Source organism: Chinchilla lanigera, unplaced genomic scaffold (genome assembly GCF_000276665.1).
Source record: "Chinchilla lanigera isolate Chin_1 unplaced genomic scaffold, ChiLan1.0 scaffold00173, whole genome shotgun sequence".
NCBI lineage: Eukaryota > Metazoa > Chordata > Mammalia > Rodentia > Chinchillidae > Chinchilla > Chinchilla lanigera.
In genome coordinates, this window is record NW_004955574.1 from 361,946 (window position 1) to 378,673 (window position 16,728).

At 50.3% G+C, this 16,728-nt stretch overlaps 1 protein-coding gene across 1 annotated transcript in view; it reads right to left on the reverse strand.

Annotated features, from left to right (window-relative positions):
* Positions 1–16,728, reverse strand: part of LOC102016649 (RNA-binding protein Nova-2) — a gene marked incomplete at both ends in the record, with an annotated part of 24,107 nt that continues 7,379 nt past the window's right edge. The window contains 3 exon segments of the mRNA XM_013509571.1: positions 1–311; positions 8,204–8,370; positions 13,522–13,665. Of these exon segments, the coding sequence (XP_013365025.1) occupies positions 1–311; positions 8,204–8,370; positions 13,522–13,665 (622 nt within the window).

A 16,728-nucleotide genomic window follows, 5' to 3' on the forward strand; every position in this document is an offset into this window, starting at 1 on the left:
TCCGCGGGGCTGGCGTAGGGCGAGCCGGTGGGGTTAGAGTTGGCCACGGGCCCGGCCACGTTGGCGTAGCTGATGTTGAGGCAGCTGCTGCTCTGGGGGTCTTCCTGTACCTTCTGCACGATGGCGCTCACGGCCTTGTGCACCTGCTCGGGCTCGCCGCTGACCGTCACCACGCGCTCCTGTAGGTTGATGCCCTCGGGCTTCTGCGACAGCTGCACCCAGGCACCCGATTGTTCCATCACGGCTTTCACCGTGGCTCCGCCTTTGCCGATGATCAGGCCCGCCGTGCTGTTGGGGACGATCAGCTTGGCCTGGGGGAGGAGAAACGGACACTGAGCAGTCTCGAGGCAATCCTAGCCCCCCTGATAGGCACCAGCGTGGTCCTGCTTGTGGAGAATGCTGAGCTAAGAGCGGTGGGACAAGCTTGTAATTCCAGCTGCTGGGGGGATGGGCAGGGCTGCAGCAGCAGGATCTCCAGTTCCAGGCCAGCCTGAGCAACATAGAGAGATCCTGTCTCACAACAGAAAGGGCTGGGGATCTAGCTCTGGTAGAGAGCCCACCAGTCATCTTCAGTACCACAATAAACAAATAAATGGCAGCCCCGGGTTCCATCCACGATATGGAAAGAAAAAAGATGTTCAAGTATTTCCCCCATGGTTGGTAAATGAATAACTGGCATTCCACGGCCTTCAGTAGCCCTATTGGGGGACCCCAGGTACTTCCCCTGGGTCCAGCTTAATGGCTGCCCCCATAGGGGCTCCTTCTCTAGACTGTGTTGGTGCCCGCACCTTCTGTCATGGGGAATGCTTTGTTTAGTTTTGTCCAGTACTGGGGACTGAACCCAGGAAGTGCCAAGCTACATCTCCATACTTTCATTCACTTACTCTATTGGAGATTGAGCCCAGGGGTGCTCTACCACTGGACTACACCCCAGCACTTTTTTTTTTTTTTTATTTTGAGAGAGGATCTCACTAAGTTGCCCAGGTTGGCCTTAAACTTAAACGATCCATCTGCCTCAGTCTCCTGAGTAGCTGAGTTCACAGGCACCACCATGCCTGCTTTTTGGGTACTCCTGACTCCCAGCGCTGGGCAAGGCTTTAAGTCCCACTTTATAGGCGAGCCACTTGAGAATTAAGAAATGAAGGGACTTGCCCTGAGGTCCCCCAGATGGGAAAGGAGCTGCAGTCCCTCGCCCTGGCCTCTGATCCACTGCACTCCTCACGCTACGACACGGTCTCCTCGCTTAACCTCCTTGTTGTTCGGGGCTGAACTGTGTGCCCCTCACATTCTTCTGTCAAAATCCTGACCCCTTGTACTTCACAATGTGCCCGGGCTTAGAGACAGGGTCTTTAAAGAGGTAATTAAGTTAAAATGAGGTCGTCAGCGTGGGCCCTCATTCACTAAGACTGGTGTTCTTCTTAGAGGACTTGGACACAAACACAAACACACAGAAAGGAGAGACAATGTGAAGAGGCAAGGAGAAGACGGTCACCCACAAGCCAAAGAGAAGCTGCAGAAGAAACCGGTCCTGCTGTCACACTGGCCTCGGATTTGGGGCTCTCAAGTTGTTAGAAAAATAAATGTCTGTTATTTAAGCCACCCAGTCAGCGGCACTTTTATTACGGCAGCCTAGCACACTAGCTCAGTTGTCTTATCCAAAAAATGAAGATAAGAAAAAGCTTTAGGTCTGAGAAGGCAGAGAGGGAAAGAGGCCTCGTCTTAAAGTTAGTGGCCCCTTCTCAGCTGCGGAACGCCCCATGCTTCCACTGCCCGTGTCCATGCAGCTACAAATCTGGTCAATCTTAGTTTTAGTGGGGACATTTTAAAACCGAGAATTCTCTTTCACACCTCCAAGAGCTTTTCTTTTTTCTTTCCTTTCTCTTGTCCTTTCCTCCTTTCTCTTTGTGCTGGGGATGGAAGCCAAGGCCTAGGGCATGCCAGCCAAGTGTTCTGTCACGGAGCCACACTCCCAGCCCCCTCCAGGAGAATTTCTATACATAAATTTCTCCTCAGAAATCCTCCTCAGGTCCTTTTAGACCCGTGGATTCTTTACTCCCCATCATCCTCTGAAGCTCACATCTCTGCCTCTCTTTTCTACCCTCAAGGCAGACAGGGAAGGACTGCGGAAATGTGTGCGTGTGTGTGTGTGTGTGCGTGTGCGTGCATGTGCACGTGCGTGTGGTTTTGGTTTTGGTTGTTGACAAGGTCTGGGAGCAGTGTGGATTTCAGCATGCAAGGCCACAGAGGGGTTTTTTTTTGTTTATTTGTGTTTTGTTTTGTTTTGTTTTGAGACAGGGTCTTGGTTTGTAGTTTAGGCAGGATTTAAACTCACTATGTAGTCCTGGCTGGCCTCAAACTCATAGTGATCCTCCTGCCTCTGCCTCCCAAGAGCTGAGACTACAGGTGTGCACCACCATGCAGGCCCTAGGTACAAGTGTGTTTGCACCTCACAACTAAAAGTCATTTCCTCGCAAGGCAGAACTATCCCAGGTCCTATGTGATACTTTCGAATGTCCCACTGGACATATATGCTACAGCCTGTTTACAGATCTCTCGAGTCCAGGACTGAATCCTATGATATGTGTGAGAGTGAAGTCTGTTTGTTTTGCATGCTTTAAAGAGCTACTTAGATTTGCAGGAACACAACCACCAGTAAATCAGAGAAAGACTGTACTTTATTTTGTTCTGAACTTTACCAAGAGTGGTCTATCATTTTAGAGAACTTTGATATCAGTAGAAATGTCACTTGTTTTAAGTCCCCAGTACTATATGCCAAATCACTTTTTTTTTTGAATCAGGGTCTTGCTATGTAGAGTAGGCTGGCCTTCAACTATGTAGCTGAGGCCAGCCTCAAACTTGAGGCAGTCCTCCTGCCTCAGCCTCCTGAGTGCTGGGATTACAGGCATGCGACACTATGCCCAGCTCACTTGGTGTTTGTAAAAAATTATTTCTTCTACTGTGAGCCCAGTTGAATATTTACATATTAAAATGCATCTTATTTTAAAACGTCACCTTCCTTTTATTTCTCCTATATTTTAAATGTCTTGTGGGATAAATAAAATATGTGTCATATCCATACCATGGAATATATGTTTGGCAGTAAGTTTAAATGAACAAGGTGCTGATATATACATGCTACAACATAAATAAACCTAGAAAAGATTATGCTAAGTGAAAGAGGCCAGTTACAAAAGGCCACATATTCCATTTACATGAATGTCCACAATATATAAATCCACAGAGACAAAAAGTAGATTAGTGGCTGCCAGAGGATGGGACAGGAAGGTTGGGGTGTGTTATGGTTTGTGTCTAGATGTCTCTCCAAAGCCTCATGCAGTCACGGGGTGGGCTTTTTGAGTTTTTGATTGACTCATGGTCTAGTGGGATTATGGGTGTGAATGCTACACCTACCCTGCACTGGGTGTAGCAGGGCAGGTAGCCTGCATACAATGTAAGGGAGGGAAAGAGGCTTGCTGCTGCCACTCCTCCCTTTTTTGCTCTTGTTGCTTTTGCTGTGTTCTGCTGCCATGAACTGTTGCCCTCTGCCATGTGCCTCTCTGCCTTGGAGCCAGCCGAGTATAGACTGAAGCCTCTACAAACTGTGAGCTAAGTAAACCTTTCCTTCCTTAACTTTGGGTGTTGGGTATTTTGTCCCAGCAATGAGAGAAAAGTAACCAAGACAGGGGGACTGCTAATAGGAATGCAGTTTCCTTTGGTGACAACAGAAATACTCAAACTAGATGGTGTTGATGGTTCTATATATTCTATGACTCTTTTTTTGTGAATGCCTAGAATAAGCAAATTATAGGTACAAAAAATAGATTAGTAGTGGCTTAGGCATGGAAAGGGATTAGGTGGGGGGAGAGCAGAGGGGTGACAGCTAAGGAGATCAAGCTTTCTTTTGGAGATGATGAAAATGTTTTAAAATTAATGTGCTAATGGATACAAAACTCTGAATATAATAAAAGCCATTGAACTGTATACTTCAAGTTAGTGAATAATGTGTATCTGGATTACAGTATATCTTAATAAAATGTTAAAAAATTATGGGTACATAACAATTATGTGCATATATTTCACAAAGCTAGAAGAGCTGGGCTCCACAGAGCATGCCTGTAATGCCAGCTAGTTGGAGGCTGAGGCAGGAGGATCTCAAATTCAAGGCCAGCCTGTACAACTTAGAGAGACCCTGACTTAAAATAAAGAATGAAAAGGTCTAGGGTCAGTGGTAGAACACTTGCATAGCATGTACTAGACCCTGGTTCCTTCCCTGGCACTGCAAAAAAGCAACAAAAATTAGAAGAAAAGATTTTGCATGTTTTCACCATAAATAAAGGACAAATATTTGAGGAGATAGGTATGTTTGACCTTATGTAAATATTGTACAATGTGTATATGTACCAAATTATCACATGGTACCCCCGGTAATATGTACAATTTTCAAGTTTTATATATTGGTTAAAATTAATTTAAAAATCTTCAGCCAGGTGTGGTGGTGCACACCTATAATCCCAGCACTCAGGAGGATGAGGCAGGAGGATCACTGTGAGTTTCAGGCCAGCCTGGGCTACAAAGTGAGCTCAAGGCCAGCCTGAACTGCATAGTGAGACCCTGTCTCAAAAAGACAAAAAAAAAAAAAAAAAAGATCTTATGAGTATAGATATGTTTTATGTGCATGGCTTAGGGAAGACCCATTACTTCTCAGAGCTGCTTACTCCACACCTGTAAAATGGGTGCATCATTCCTGATGCATACAGTTTTGGCAGGTACTCAGTGAGATACGGGTGGCCTGCTCCATGGGAATCATCCAGTCAGTGTTAGTTATGGCAGCTGGATGGCTATTTTCTCAACACAACAAGGTTCACTTCTACTGTGGGGTCTTAGGCAACTGCTTTCACCTCTCTGTACCTCAGTTTCCTATGCCCAAAAGTAGCATAACTACAGCTACCGTGGCAAGATTCAGTAACTATAACGTGCCTGCTCAGTGGCTGGCACATGGAAAGTCCTAGGAAAGTGGCAGCGGCCGTGATGATGACCCCAAGTTGTAGCATACAGCATCTTAGAGACATCCATGACCCACAGAACCCTGCAGTCCAAAAGTGTTAGGATAGCAGAGCCTCAGAAAAGTAATATAGGCCTAGAATCTTGGGGTCATAGACTCATGGAACTGTAGGAATTTTAGAGGCAGGAGGAACTCAGGGACTATCTGCCCCAGTGATTTGAACCCCATGGAAATTTTCAAGTTGTACTAAAAGCAGCAGTAGAAGCAGCAAACACAGAGCTTACCACTTGGGAGGAACTTTTCTAAAAAGTTTTGTATAGTAACTTACTTAGTGTTCACAACAAACGTTCACGATACACACTACTATCACATTTTCTAGATTGGGAAATGGAGGTACCAAAAGGTTAAGTAACTCATGCAAGGTATAGTAGTAGAGTTATGATCTGAAGCCAGATCAGAATTCATACTGAGATTCCCAGGCCTTAGCCCCAGAAGTTCTCATTCAGTGCTTCCGGGTGAGGGCCCAGGAATCTGAACGTTAAGTTATTCAGATGACTCACATACCAACTAGGAGCCAGGCGTGGTGGCGCACGCCTGTAATCCCAGCACTCCGGGAGGCTGAGGCAGAAGGATCTTTGCGAGTTTGAGACCAGCCTGGGCTACAAAGTGAGCTCAAGGCCAGCTTGAACTGCATAGTGGGACCCTATCTCAAAAAGAAAAAAGAAAAAAAAGAAACCAACTAGGGCTGAGAACTACTGGTTCAGCCCAGAGATAGTAAACAGGTGGCCCTTAGGCCACAGGTACCTTATAGGTATATTTTCTTTGACTTTCATGGTATTTTAAAAACTGAGCTAAGCTTTTAAAGTTAGCTGACTTCAAAGATTTGTGGCTTCTATTTAAAAATCTGAAAGATGTGGAAACGGTCCACGTTACTGAACAGCCAGAGCTGCACTGAGTTGAGTAGTGACTGCCCCCTTTAGGGACAGAATACCCTCTTCAGAGAGCCACAGCCCTTAGCCCTTCATGTTTCCTTCTGAATCTCAGAAGCATTTCAATTTATAACCCCTGATTTTATCCAGCTGCTACACTATAAAGAGAAATTGGGGCCTGTGGAAAGGAAGGAAGCCCTGAGTAACACAGCAGGTGCAAAGGAGTAGAAGGATCTCCTGACTCAAAAGTCCTGTAACAGCTAACATTTTGGGAAGAACTTTCTCTGCGTTATACATATATGTCAAGTACTTTTCAAACACCAATGAACATTAATCGCCACTCTTCAGTCTCTCTCAATAATGGGAATCAAACCCAGAGTCCTCCGTCTGAATTACATCCTCAGCCACCCCTCCACCTTTTTTGGTACTGAGAATCAAACTCAGGACCTTGTGCTTGCCAAGCAGGTGTTTGCACCACTGAGTTGTATCCCCCGCCCCCTCAGCTCTTTTTAACTTTTATTTTGAGATAGGTTCTCACTAAATTGCCCAGGCTGGGCTGGAACTGGTGATCCTCCCACCTCAGCCTTCCACAGTGTTAGGATTACAGGTGTACGCCATCCCACCTGGCCCATAAATCTCATTTATTTTTCTTTGCTTTTTTTGGTCTTTTTTGAAACAGGGTTTTACTATTCAGTTCAGACTGGCCTTGAACTCACTTTGTAGCCCAGGCTGGCCTTAAATTCACATCGATCCTCCTTCCTCAGCCTCCTGAGTGCTGGGGTTACAGGCATGCACCACCAAGCCCTGCAAATCTCATTTACAAATGAGAAAAATGAGGCACGGAGAAATCAAGTCACTTGCTCAAGGTCACGCAGGTAGAACAGAGTAGGTTTCAGTTCAACATCTGACTCCAGAGCCTGGGCCTTCCGCCACTATCTGTCTCATTCTTTGGACACCACACAGCAGTAGTAAGGCTGAGGATAAATCCAGCTTCTGTAACCTTTTGACTCCATTGCATGGGAGTTCCAGTGGATTAGGGGGAGGAGGTGGAAGGCTCAGGCACAGATGGTGCTGACCCCATTTCCCCTGAAACATCCACAAATTCTCGATGAACCCTGAGTCCCTTGTGGCCACGACCAAGGCAGAGGGAAGAGGCAGTGCCCTCGCCTCCCTGTGAACTGTGCGCCGCTGGTGGGAAGGGATTTGGGATAGGCCTGGCGGGGCGCGAGAAGCAGAGCCACTTCAGCACCAAGGACAGCGGTCGCGCTCCAAGCCTAGAGGCCGCCGTCTCTTTTGGGGAACGACCCACCGAAGGACCCACCACAGCGGTCCTTGAGGGCTCTCCAGCCACCATGTCCCCACAAGCTTGGGGAAACTCAGGCTTATGGTGTCCTCCATCTCCCGCCAGCACCAGGACCCAAGAATCTCAGATTCCTTGTCCCGAGGCCCTTTCTCTTATCTTCGCTTCAAGGCAGACGTTAAGGAACCCTCGCAAGCGGCCTGACCACTAGCACAGGGCTTTTCTCCTCCTCTGCATCCACGGCGCAGGTACATGAGAATAAGGAGGGCAGAAAAAAGGGGAATCTAGGACTGCCATCTCGCCTTTTTCTATCCTTGCCCCCTACTGGGTCGGGTCTGCAAACCTGGGACTTTGCCTAGAGCCCACCTGTGCGATGTGCGCCGTCGTCATGGCAACCAGAGAGGCCTAGGAAGCGATTGGTCCGTTCTCTACCGTGCCCCTACACCAACCACTTCTCCGTAGCTGAGGCAACGGAGGAACGCTGCCCTCCTCCTTCCATCCCTTCTTAGAGAGGGTTGAGTAGGGTAAGGACCCGCCCCCTCTTTCTCACTAACGTTAACGAAACACCATCTCTATCCCCATAATGGTAATTATGGGGGAGGGAAGACAAAGCGTGGCTGGGCTATCAGTGAAGTCACTTCCGGTGAGTACAGGAAGTGGGAGGCAGGTTGCTCAGAGAGACAATGGGATGAAGTGGAAGGGAGAGGAAGATCTAGGAAATCGCCAAGAGGATGGATGAGTGGGAGGGTCTGAGCCAAATTCTTCACTCCCTCTGAATCAAGCCCATTCCAAGTGGTCTGGAGTACTCTCTAGACTACGAGGGCAGACTCCCTAAGGGTAATGTTAACCACTAGCATGTATTTGATAAACTTAATCACATTGTCCCACTGAACCCTGTGTAGGCATTCAGGAGGAACGTCCCCTCCTGAACCTCACCAGCTTTACAGCAACCCACTGTCTGCCCCAGCTGACCTGCTTGGCTCTGTCGGGGTTCATCGTGGTTTGGGGTTGAAGGATGTTGACCACCTCAGGCTTGGTCATCGCTTGAGGGATTTCTCGGACCTTCTCGGCAATAAAGCTGTGCACAGCATTCAAGGCCTCTGCTGTGCCCTGTACTAGGCATACCCGCTCTGTGGTTCCTGTTGAGCAAGGGAGAGACAGGGCACACTCATCAGACAGGAATGGGGACATTCCTGAGAGACAGGCCCCATTTAATGGAAGGGAACACTGAGGTCTGGGGAGTGGCTGTAGGCCTCATGGTCAGTTTGGGCACGCTGGCATGGGTACTCAAGCCAAGATGGGTAGCTGGAGAATGAATGGAATCCCTGTTTCATAATCTGCACTGTACCCTGGTGAGGGAGTTGAAAGAATGATGCTTAACTGCACTTTCGATGCCCACAGTAGCCCTGGGCAGGGCAGACGAGGCTCAGCTGCTTCTTCCCAGTTCTTTCGGGCTCCTTGGTTGCTTTGGCAACCATTCATTCACCACCACCCCCCTTCTAGAAGCAGAGTGCTCAGGCCTGCAATGGTTGCCACAGTAACTGGAACCCCCTTATCGGTCTGGCTGGCCAGGTCCTCAGCCCACCCCCAGGGGGATGAGGGACGAGGCCCTGTTGCCATGGCAATCCCTGAAAGCCTGCAGCGCTGGCCTCTGGGCTTTTGGAGAGGATGGGGAAGGGCTGGGGGATGGGGGATGGGAGAGGGAGAAGAGAGGTCTGAGCGCCGGCCTGGACCCACCAGATGGAGGGCTGTGGGGTGGGGGAGGGCAGGGGAGTGGACAGGGGAGAGTAAGATGGGTCAAAGGCAACTCTTGGAGTGGGGACTGGAGGACTGGGAAGGGAGGGTGGGGAAGCTGCCTTTGCTGGATCTCCACCAGATACTGGCTGCATTTCTGACCTGGGCATCCTCCACAGTTCTATATGTGCTGGGAGTGGGGCACAAGCAAGAGAGAAGCTGGGTGCTGTTGGGATATATGTGTGTGGAAGAGACCCCACCGTGATCTGTGCGTGTACCTGCAAGGCTGCTTGGAGTTTGCAGAATACATGTACGCTTGTGTGTCCTTGGATCAGGCTGGCTGGATAACCATAATCTGTGTTTTTGTGTATGAAAGACAGAGCAGGGGGACTTCAATAGATACGGACTACACTGACACGGGGATTCTAGTAACGGGCTTGTGGGCACCGGGGTGTGGGCAAGACACTGGTGTCATTGTGGTGATCAAGGTTATGTGTGCTCTTTGTAAGAGTGAGCTAAGTGTGTGAGGGTTTGAGAGAAAGAAACAAAGAATCTCACCAAGTGGCACCAAAGCCATGCGATGACTATCGTTTATTGTCGGTGTGAGTGCCTATGAGACATCACCCACTGCGGGGTGTTCCAGGCTCTCGGGATGACTGGGGTGTGGTATGTGCAGGAAGCAGACACGACCCTCTGACTGGTGTAGGTGGAGGAGAGACACACACAGAGACAGGCAGACTCAGGTGTCAGGATGGGAGACTGTCTGGACAGCAGGTGTGCTTATGTATGTGTGTTTCTGAGTGTATGTACTAGGGCAAGACAAAGAAGGGCCAACCAAGACGGGCCTGTGCGAGAATGCAAGTGCCTAGGTGACCCTGGGCGTGTCTGATGTGTAATGTCTGAGTGTGTCTGTCTTCCCGGGAGTGACTTTGTTTGCAAGAGCCATTTAGCTCCTTGGGTCTGTAAAAAGTCTTGAAAGTATGCCAGGCCCCGTGGCCGTGTGTCTGGGACATTTGGCGGTGAGTGTCATTGTCCCACAAGCACTTCAGTGCAGCGTGCCCGCGCTACGACCCTGATCCCTTGCTTGCCATCTCTCAGTCTGGCGTGCCAGCCTTCCCTGTGTCTGGGTATCATGGTGGGCCGCTTGTGTAGTTGACAGAGCCCACCCTCTCCGGGGCACCATCCTCATGTTAGTCCGCTCCACCCCAGAACAATGGCTTGGTCTGAGCCAAGGGTGAGTCAGTGCATAGGCTGCCTCCGTCTGGGTGTAAATAGGAAAGGGTGTGGGTCGAGCTGGGAACCAGGGGGGCGTGGAGGGGGAAGGGGAAGCCCCAGGGAGAACCTGGCTCCATTGGCCAGGTTCCCCCTCCATCTTTGAAGGCTTCCTTCCAACGAAGGAGGTCTGTGACCTCCTATCCTCTTGTAGCTCTTAACCCAGGGTCCATAGGGGTTTTGCACCGGGGCCCAGTTAAACCCTGAAAAAGTACCTCATAATAACAGCTGGTGATTACATAACACTAAGCACCAGGCACCATTCTGAGCTCTTCGTTTATATTTGTTCATGTAGCCTACGAGGTGGGCAGTATTCACCTCCCTGATTCTCTTGCTAAGGACACTGAATCACAGAGAGGGCTCGGGCTTTGTCCAAGTTCACTTTGCCAGAACAGAACGATCGGGGCTTGTAACCTGTGCTCTTAACAATTATGCCATCCTGTGCTAAATTTGGGGTGATTAGTTTTGTGTGTGTGTATGTGTGTGTGTGTGTGTGTGTGTGTGCCAGGGGCATAAATGACTGCAGTTTTGTTTTTATGAGTTTGATATTAAGCAAGAGTATGTTTAATATATCTACTAAGTAGGCACTTAAGGTTTTGCACTTTGGTGCAAGCATGTTATAAATCAATAAAAATTAACAAGACAGACAGCCCTGTGTGTGTATGTGTGTGTTGTGTGTGTGTGCTTCTCTCCTAGAAGTTGGGACCAGAGCTTCATACAAATACTCAAAATCAGGTGTTTTAGAATCACTAGGGAAGCCAGGCGTGGTGGCGCATGCCTGTAATCCCAGCACCTGGGAGGCTGAGGCAGGAGGAGCAGGAGGATTGTTTCAAGTTCAAGACCAGCCTGGGCTACAAAGTGAGCTCAAGGCCAGCCTGAACTGCATAGTGAGACCCTGTCTCATTTTTATTTTTTTGTACCAGGAACTGCACTCAGGACCTTGCACTTGCCAGGCAGGCGCTTGTGCCACTGAGCTACATCCACGGCAAGAGACCCTGTCTCAAAGAGACAAAAAAAAAAAAAAAAAAAAAAAAAAAAAAAAATCACTAGGGAGATCCAGCTGGGCAAGAGTCTATGATGAAAGACTCCAAAAGGACTGTATCTGGAGCTCTGGGACCCACACCCAGAAAGGGACACCTCTTGTATGTTCGGTCCCTCCACCATTTCTCACCTGTTTCTTGGCCTCTGAATACGCAGTTATTTCCTCCTGGGTGCCCTTCCCTGCTCTCCATACAGCTCCTTCCCTCTCATTGCGCGGGCCTCCTCCAGGCCACCATTCCTGGCCTCCCCAAGCTCCCTGTGATCTGTCTGGGTCCCCACCTCCCCCGGACCTCCCTGTTCCAGCCCTGACTATTCTGGGTCATCAATGGCGTGGGCTCTGTCTCCCAGACTAGGCTGTGAGATCAAAGAGGGTGAGGCTGGGATGCTTCAATCAGTGCAGTGTCCCCATCTCCCGTCCTGCCTGGGGTTGGCATAGAGGAGCTGCTCAGAGCAAGTGCGCTGAATGAATGAATGAGTGAATGAATGAAAGAGTGTCAGCCAGGAGCGGAGGGAAGTATGTTTTTTGTCTCATGCAGCAGCGTCTCCATTTCCTGGGTTCCTGCAGGTCCTAGGAAGAGGAGCAGGATGTAGGGCACTATGTGCTACATCTCCGAGTCAGGAGCTGGCACACGCTGTGTGACCTGGAAGTTCCATGTTAGGGGTGGGGTGGGGGCGGGCTGCTTGTCCAGGGGCTGGGCAGAAACGTGGGCTCACGCTGCTCATCTGAATAGTGTTTGGTCGAGGAGAGCCAAGGACTGTCCTATCTTCTGGTTTCCTCAGCGGCCTGGCCGGTGGAGTGTGTCACTGAGCCCAGAGGGAATGACGTGTCTTATGGCACAGAATGTGACTGAGGGTCAAGAAACCTAGTGTCCTCAGATGAATGTCCCAGGCAGAGGTCTTATGCACATCTTGTGGGCTACAGTGGTGCAGGGGAAACTGGGCCAGGGTGGAAGAGAAAAGGAGGCGGTGTGTGCCTGGGTCACTGCAATTTTCTCTAAACTCTTTGCCAAAGCTGCTTAGTGAGATGGCAGGGGAGGGAGGGAGAGAGGGAGGAGGGGAGGGAGGAAGGGCAGAGAGAGAGACAGAGAGAGACAGAGACAGAGACAGAAAGTCAGTGTCCCAACCCTGCGACATCTCTGGTGTTCAACCTAAACAAATTCAGCCTAAATAACTTGACCTAAACAAAGATGAACTAGAACCACTGCTGGACTAAAGATGCAATACTTCCCTGGATTCCTAGATGTCACAGCCCAGACGGACGGTGGGCATGGGAGGAAGCTATGGAGGGGGTTAGAGACAGTGGAGGGGCATTGAGAAATGTATGCTTGGGAGGTCAGAGACAGATCCAGGGAGGCAGAGAGGGAGCTCGGTTTGGAGGGAGGAGGAAAACAACCTAGGAGGCGCTGAGACTTGGGGAAAGAGGGAGACAGGGGGAGAGATGGGCGAGCAGAGGCAGGTGCAGCATGGCGGCAGAGGAGGACTCACAGGAGCGCGGCTACAGCAGCCAAAGGATAGCGAAGGGCTCAGAGAGGGACAGAAAGAAAAAGGTGAGACAGAGGTGGAGGGAAAAGGAAGCAGGGAGAAGGGAGGACAGAAGGGGGGTGGCGGAGGAGAGGGCAGACAGGAGGACGGACGGACAGAACCGAGGCTCAGAGGACGGGAGCTGGGGATCTCCAGCCAGATCCTGAGCGACAGGAGCAGAGAGGGCTGGGAAGAGGCAGGGAGAGGCGGAGAGGGTAGAAGGCGGCGGGGACAGTGCCGGGCAAGGCAGAGAGAGGAGGAGCAGACAAGTCAAGAATGGCCCGGAGACAGAGAAAACCAGCGAGGCAGAGGGGCAAGAGGGGGGTGACAGAAACCCAAAGGGAAAGAGTGGAGGGTATGTGTAACATGGATGGCTGGCCCCTGTGCCCCAGGGACACGCTGACACCTGCCTCCCTCTCCACCCTAGCTCCTCTGACTGACCCGAGGGGGCAGGTGTGTGGGAAGGGACACATCTGCCAGCACATCATGCAAATGAGTCCATGAATATGCAGCAGGACCATTGTCTGGCCCTGCCCCCTCCCCCATCTGCTCAAGCCAGGCCCCCCAGGCTGGGGACAGCTCTGTCCCCTTAGGGGGAGGGGCGGCCCCCACTAGTCTCACTGTCCGTGGGGCAGCCCTCCTCCTTCATCCAGGGCCCAGGTGGGAGAGAGGGCGGAAGGGAGGGAGGCCAGGCACAGAGACCTGGGCCATGCGTGACTCACCAGGGTAGAAGTCTTTGGACTTGGACAGCTTGATGGTAGCTCCCGTCTCCTTCTGCAGCTGCACGATGGTCTGGCCTCCTTTGCCGATGATGGAGCCTGCGGCGTAGCTGGGGATGAGCACCTTCAGGAAGTATTCGCCTTCCTCTGCAGGGGCAGACAAGGTGGAGGGCAGTCAGGCAGGGAGGGGGCTTCACCTTTGGGAATCACTGTCCTCTGGCATCCAGTGGCCAGAGCACACCTCACTGACGCACAGGAGCAAAGACCGTGCAAACAGCAGGGAGAGAACACAAAGGATGATGTGCAGTCGTGCAGTCACTCATTCATTCATTCAACAAACAGCTCCCGAGCATCTGCTACGTGGTTGACACCAAGCAAGAAGAAAACACTAAAAGCTCCCCAATTTTGTGGGCAAATAAGATGAAAAGAATTTTAGTGATTCAACCGAGAGCTTGTACAACCACACTCTTTTAGAGGGATAGACTGTATTTTTTGTCAAATGGCAGTAAGAACATAAAAAGACAGGAAAGAAGGAGGGGAGGTGCAGAGCTTCGATGTCAGATAGGGGCCCAGCGAAGCCGGTCTGGAGAACCTAACACTATTCCTCCCACGCCTCTATGGCACCTAATGCGCGCTGGACTCTGTCCCAGGTATTTCACAAATGCCAGTCCTTTTAATTTTCACAATGGCCCTGGGAATGACATGTTATTTAAAAGCTATTTCTAGCTGGGAATGTTGGCACATGCCTGTCATCCCAGCACTCTGGGAGGCTGAGGCAGGAGGGTCTGGAGTTCAAGTCCTGCCTGGGCAATTTAGTGACTTAGCAAGGACTTATCTCAAAACATTTTTTTAAAAAAAGTTCTGAGTAAGCAGCTCAGTGCAGAGACCCTTGGTTCGATCCTTAGTGCCATTAAATGAACAAACGAATGAATGAATACTTTAAAAACCCATTCTACAACTTAGGAAACAAAGATGAAGAAATCACCTAAGTACACAGAGCTAGTAGCAGGCAGAGCTGAGATCTGAACTCAGTCTGGCTTCCAGAGTCCATTTTTTTTTTTTTTTTTTTTTTTTTGAGACAGAGTCTTGCTATGTAGTTTAGGCTGGCCTTGACTTCACTATGTAGCCCAAGCTGGCCCTGAACTCATGGCAATCCTCCTCCTGCCTCAGTCTCTTCAGTGCTGGGATTACAGGTGTGCACCACCACCCCTGGCCACAGTCCATGCTCTGAGCCATTATAACCAGGCTGTGGAGGGGACAGACCATGTGCAGGGTGAGCACGTGCAAAGGTCCTGTGGTTGGATGGTATGTGGAGTGTTCCGGGGAAGCCAGGAAGGCTCTTTTATCTGGAGCTGAGTGAGACACAGGTTAGTGGAGGACAGAGGGCAGAGGAGCTGCTGCTGGGGGAATGGGGGTTTGAGGCTTGCAGGCCTTAGAATCTCTCTCTGGCTTTTACCCCAAGTGAGGCTGAGTCGTGGGATGGAGGTGACCTAACTTAGGTTTGCAGAATATTCCTGCGATGTGTATGAAGGGAGCAGACTAAGAAGCAAGTGCGGAAGGCTGGATTTTCAGACAGGAGGCAACTGCAGTGGTCCCTGAGGGAGGTGACCGTGCCTGACTGCTGGGAGCGGGGAGGCGCGGGCAGAGCAGGGCTGGGTGCAGGAGACTCCGGGCTCTTGGGCACGAGCAGCACCAAGCTGCGTGCTCAGCGAGCAGAAGTCACAGTCTCCCCATCAGCAGCACAGAGTGAGCTCTGCTTCTGCCCAAGAGGAGACGAAGAGTCACAGGGCTTGCGGAAGGGAAGGACCAGCCGGGAAGAGAGGGCAGCGCTGGGTGAGAGTCCGACCACCTTGGTTCTGCTGTCCCCACCCCTGCTCAAGGTCCCCGTGGCTGCTGGCTGAGGAGCAACAGCTCAGGATCGACCCCAAGACCTAGAAGAGCTGTCAGCAGTGTTCATGGGGCTCTGCTTCTCTTTCTTACAGGCCAGTTTTCTTGGCCAGGCTTAAAGCACTTTGTTAATGCAGCCTCAAGGCAAATCCCTGACATCTACTTTCCAACCATACTGTTGCCCCTAAGCGCTCCCAGCAGGGAAATTCTGGAGCCTTCTCAGTAGAAGACCCTCTGTGATATGTCCCTGCCCACCTTTCAAGCTTTACTTCCTTACCTTCTTCTATGGGCACCAAACTCACTGTGTTTTTTTTTTTTGCTTCTGAAACATTGCCTGCTCAGGGCTGGGTGTGGAGGCCCATGCCTGTAATCCCAGCACTTGGTAGCCTAAGGCAGGAGGATCACTGTGAGTGTGAAGCTAGCCTGGGCTACATAGTAAGTGCAAGGCCAGCCTGAACCATATAGTGAGACCTTGTTTAAAAAACAAAACAAAACAAAACACATGGCCTGCTCCCTCCCACCTCAGGGCCTTTGCACATTCTCTCTGCCTGGAACACCTTTCCCCCTCTTGTCCATCAGGACTCCACTCAATGACTGCTGCTTCTTAGAAGTTTTCCTTGAGTCCTGGGGATGGGATAGACCCTGCCCCCCATTTATCCAAAGGGACCTACTGTGGGCCACGTCAGCACAGTGCACCCCTGCGTCCCAGGGACTTGGGCAGTGTACAATCATGTAATAATGGGTTGCAGCAACTAGTGAGGAAAGAGAAACCAGATCATATGTCTTTGAAATTTTAAGGTCTTAGCATGAACTACATAGTAAGACCCTGTCTCAAACAAAATCAAACACACCTCAGAAGTTAAGGTATTAAATCATCCTCCAGTGGTTTCAACTTTTTCTTTTAAGCAAAGGAAGCCTATTTTTACTGGTTCACATGAAACTCCAACATGAAGAATGGATAAAAGAACTGTTCACGCTAGGGATACAGCTTAGTGCTGGAGTGCTGGTCTAGCATGATCGAGACCCTGGATGCCATCCTCAGCACCACCAAAACAACCAACCAACCAACCAACCAACCAACCAACCTGATCTATAAAGGAGGGGCTGGTAAGCCTCTGGAAGTCCTACACACCTTGGTCTAGCGTTTAAGAGTGAAGGTACTGCTGGGGACATAGCTCAGTGGCACAGCGCCTGCCTGGCAAGTACAAGATCCTGAGTTTGATTCCCAGTAAAAAAAAAAAAAAAAAGAAGGGTGAAAGTTCTATACACTGGGTGTGGTGGCACAAGTATATAATCCCAGCCCTCCGGGAGGCTGAAGCAGGA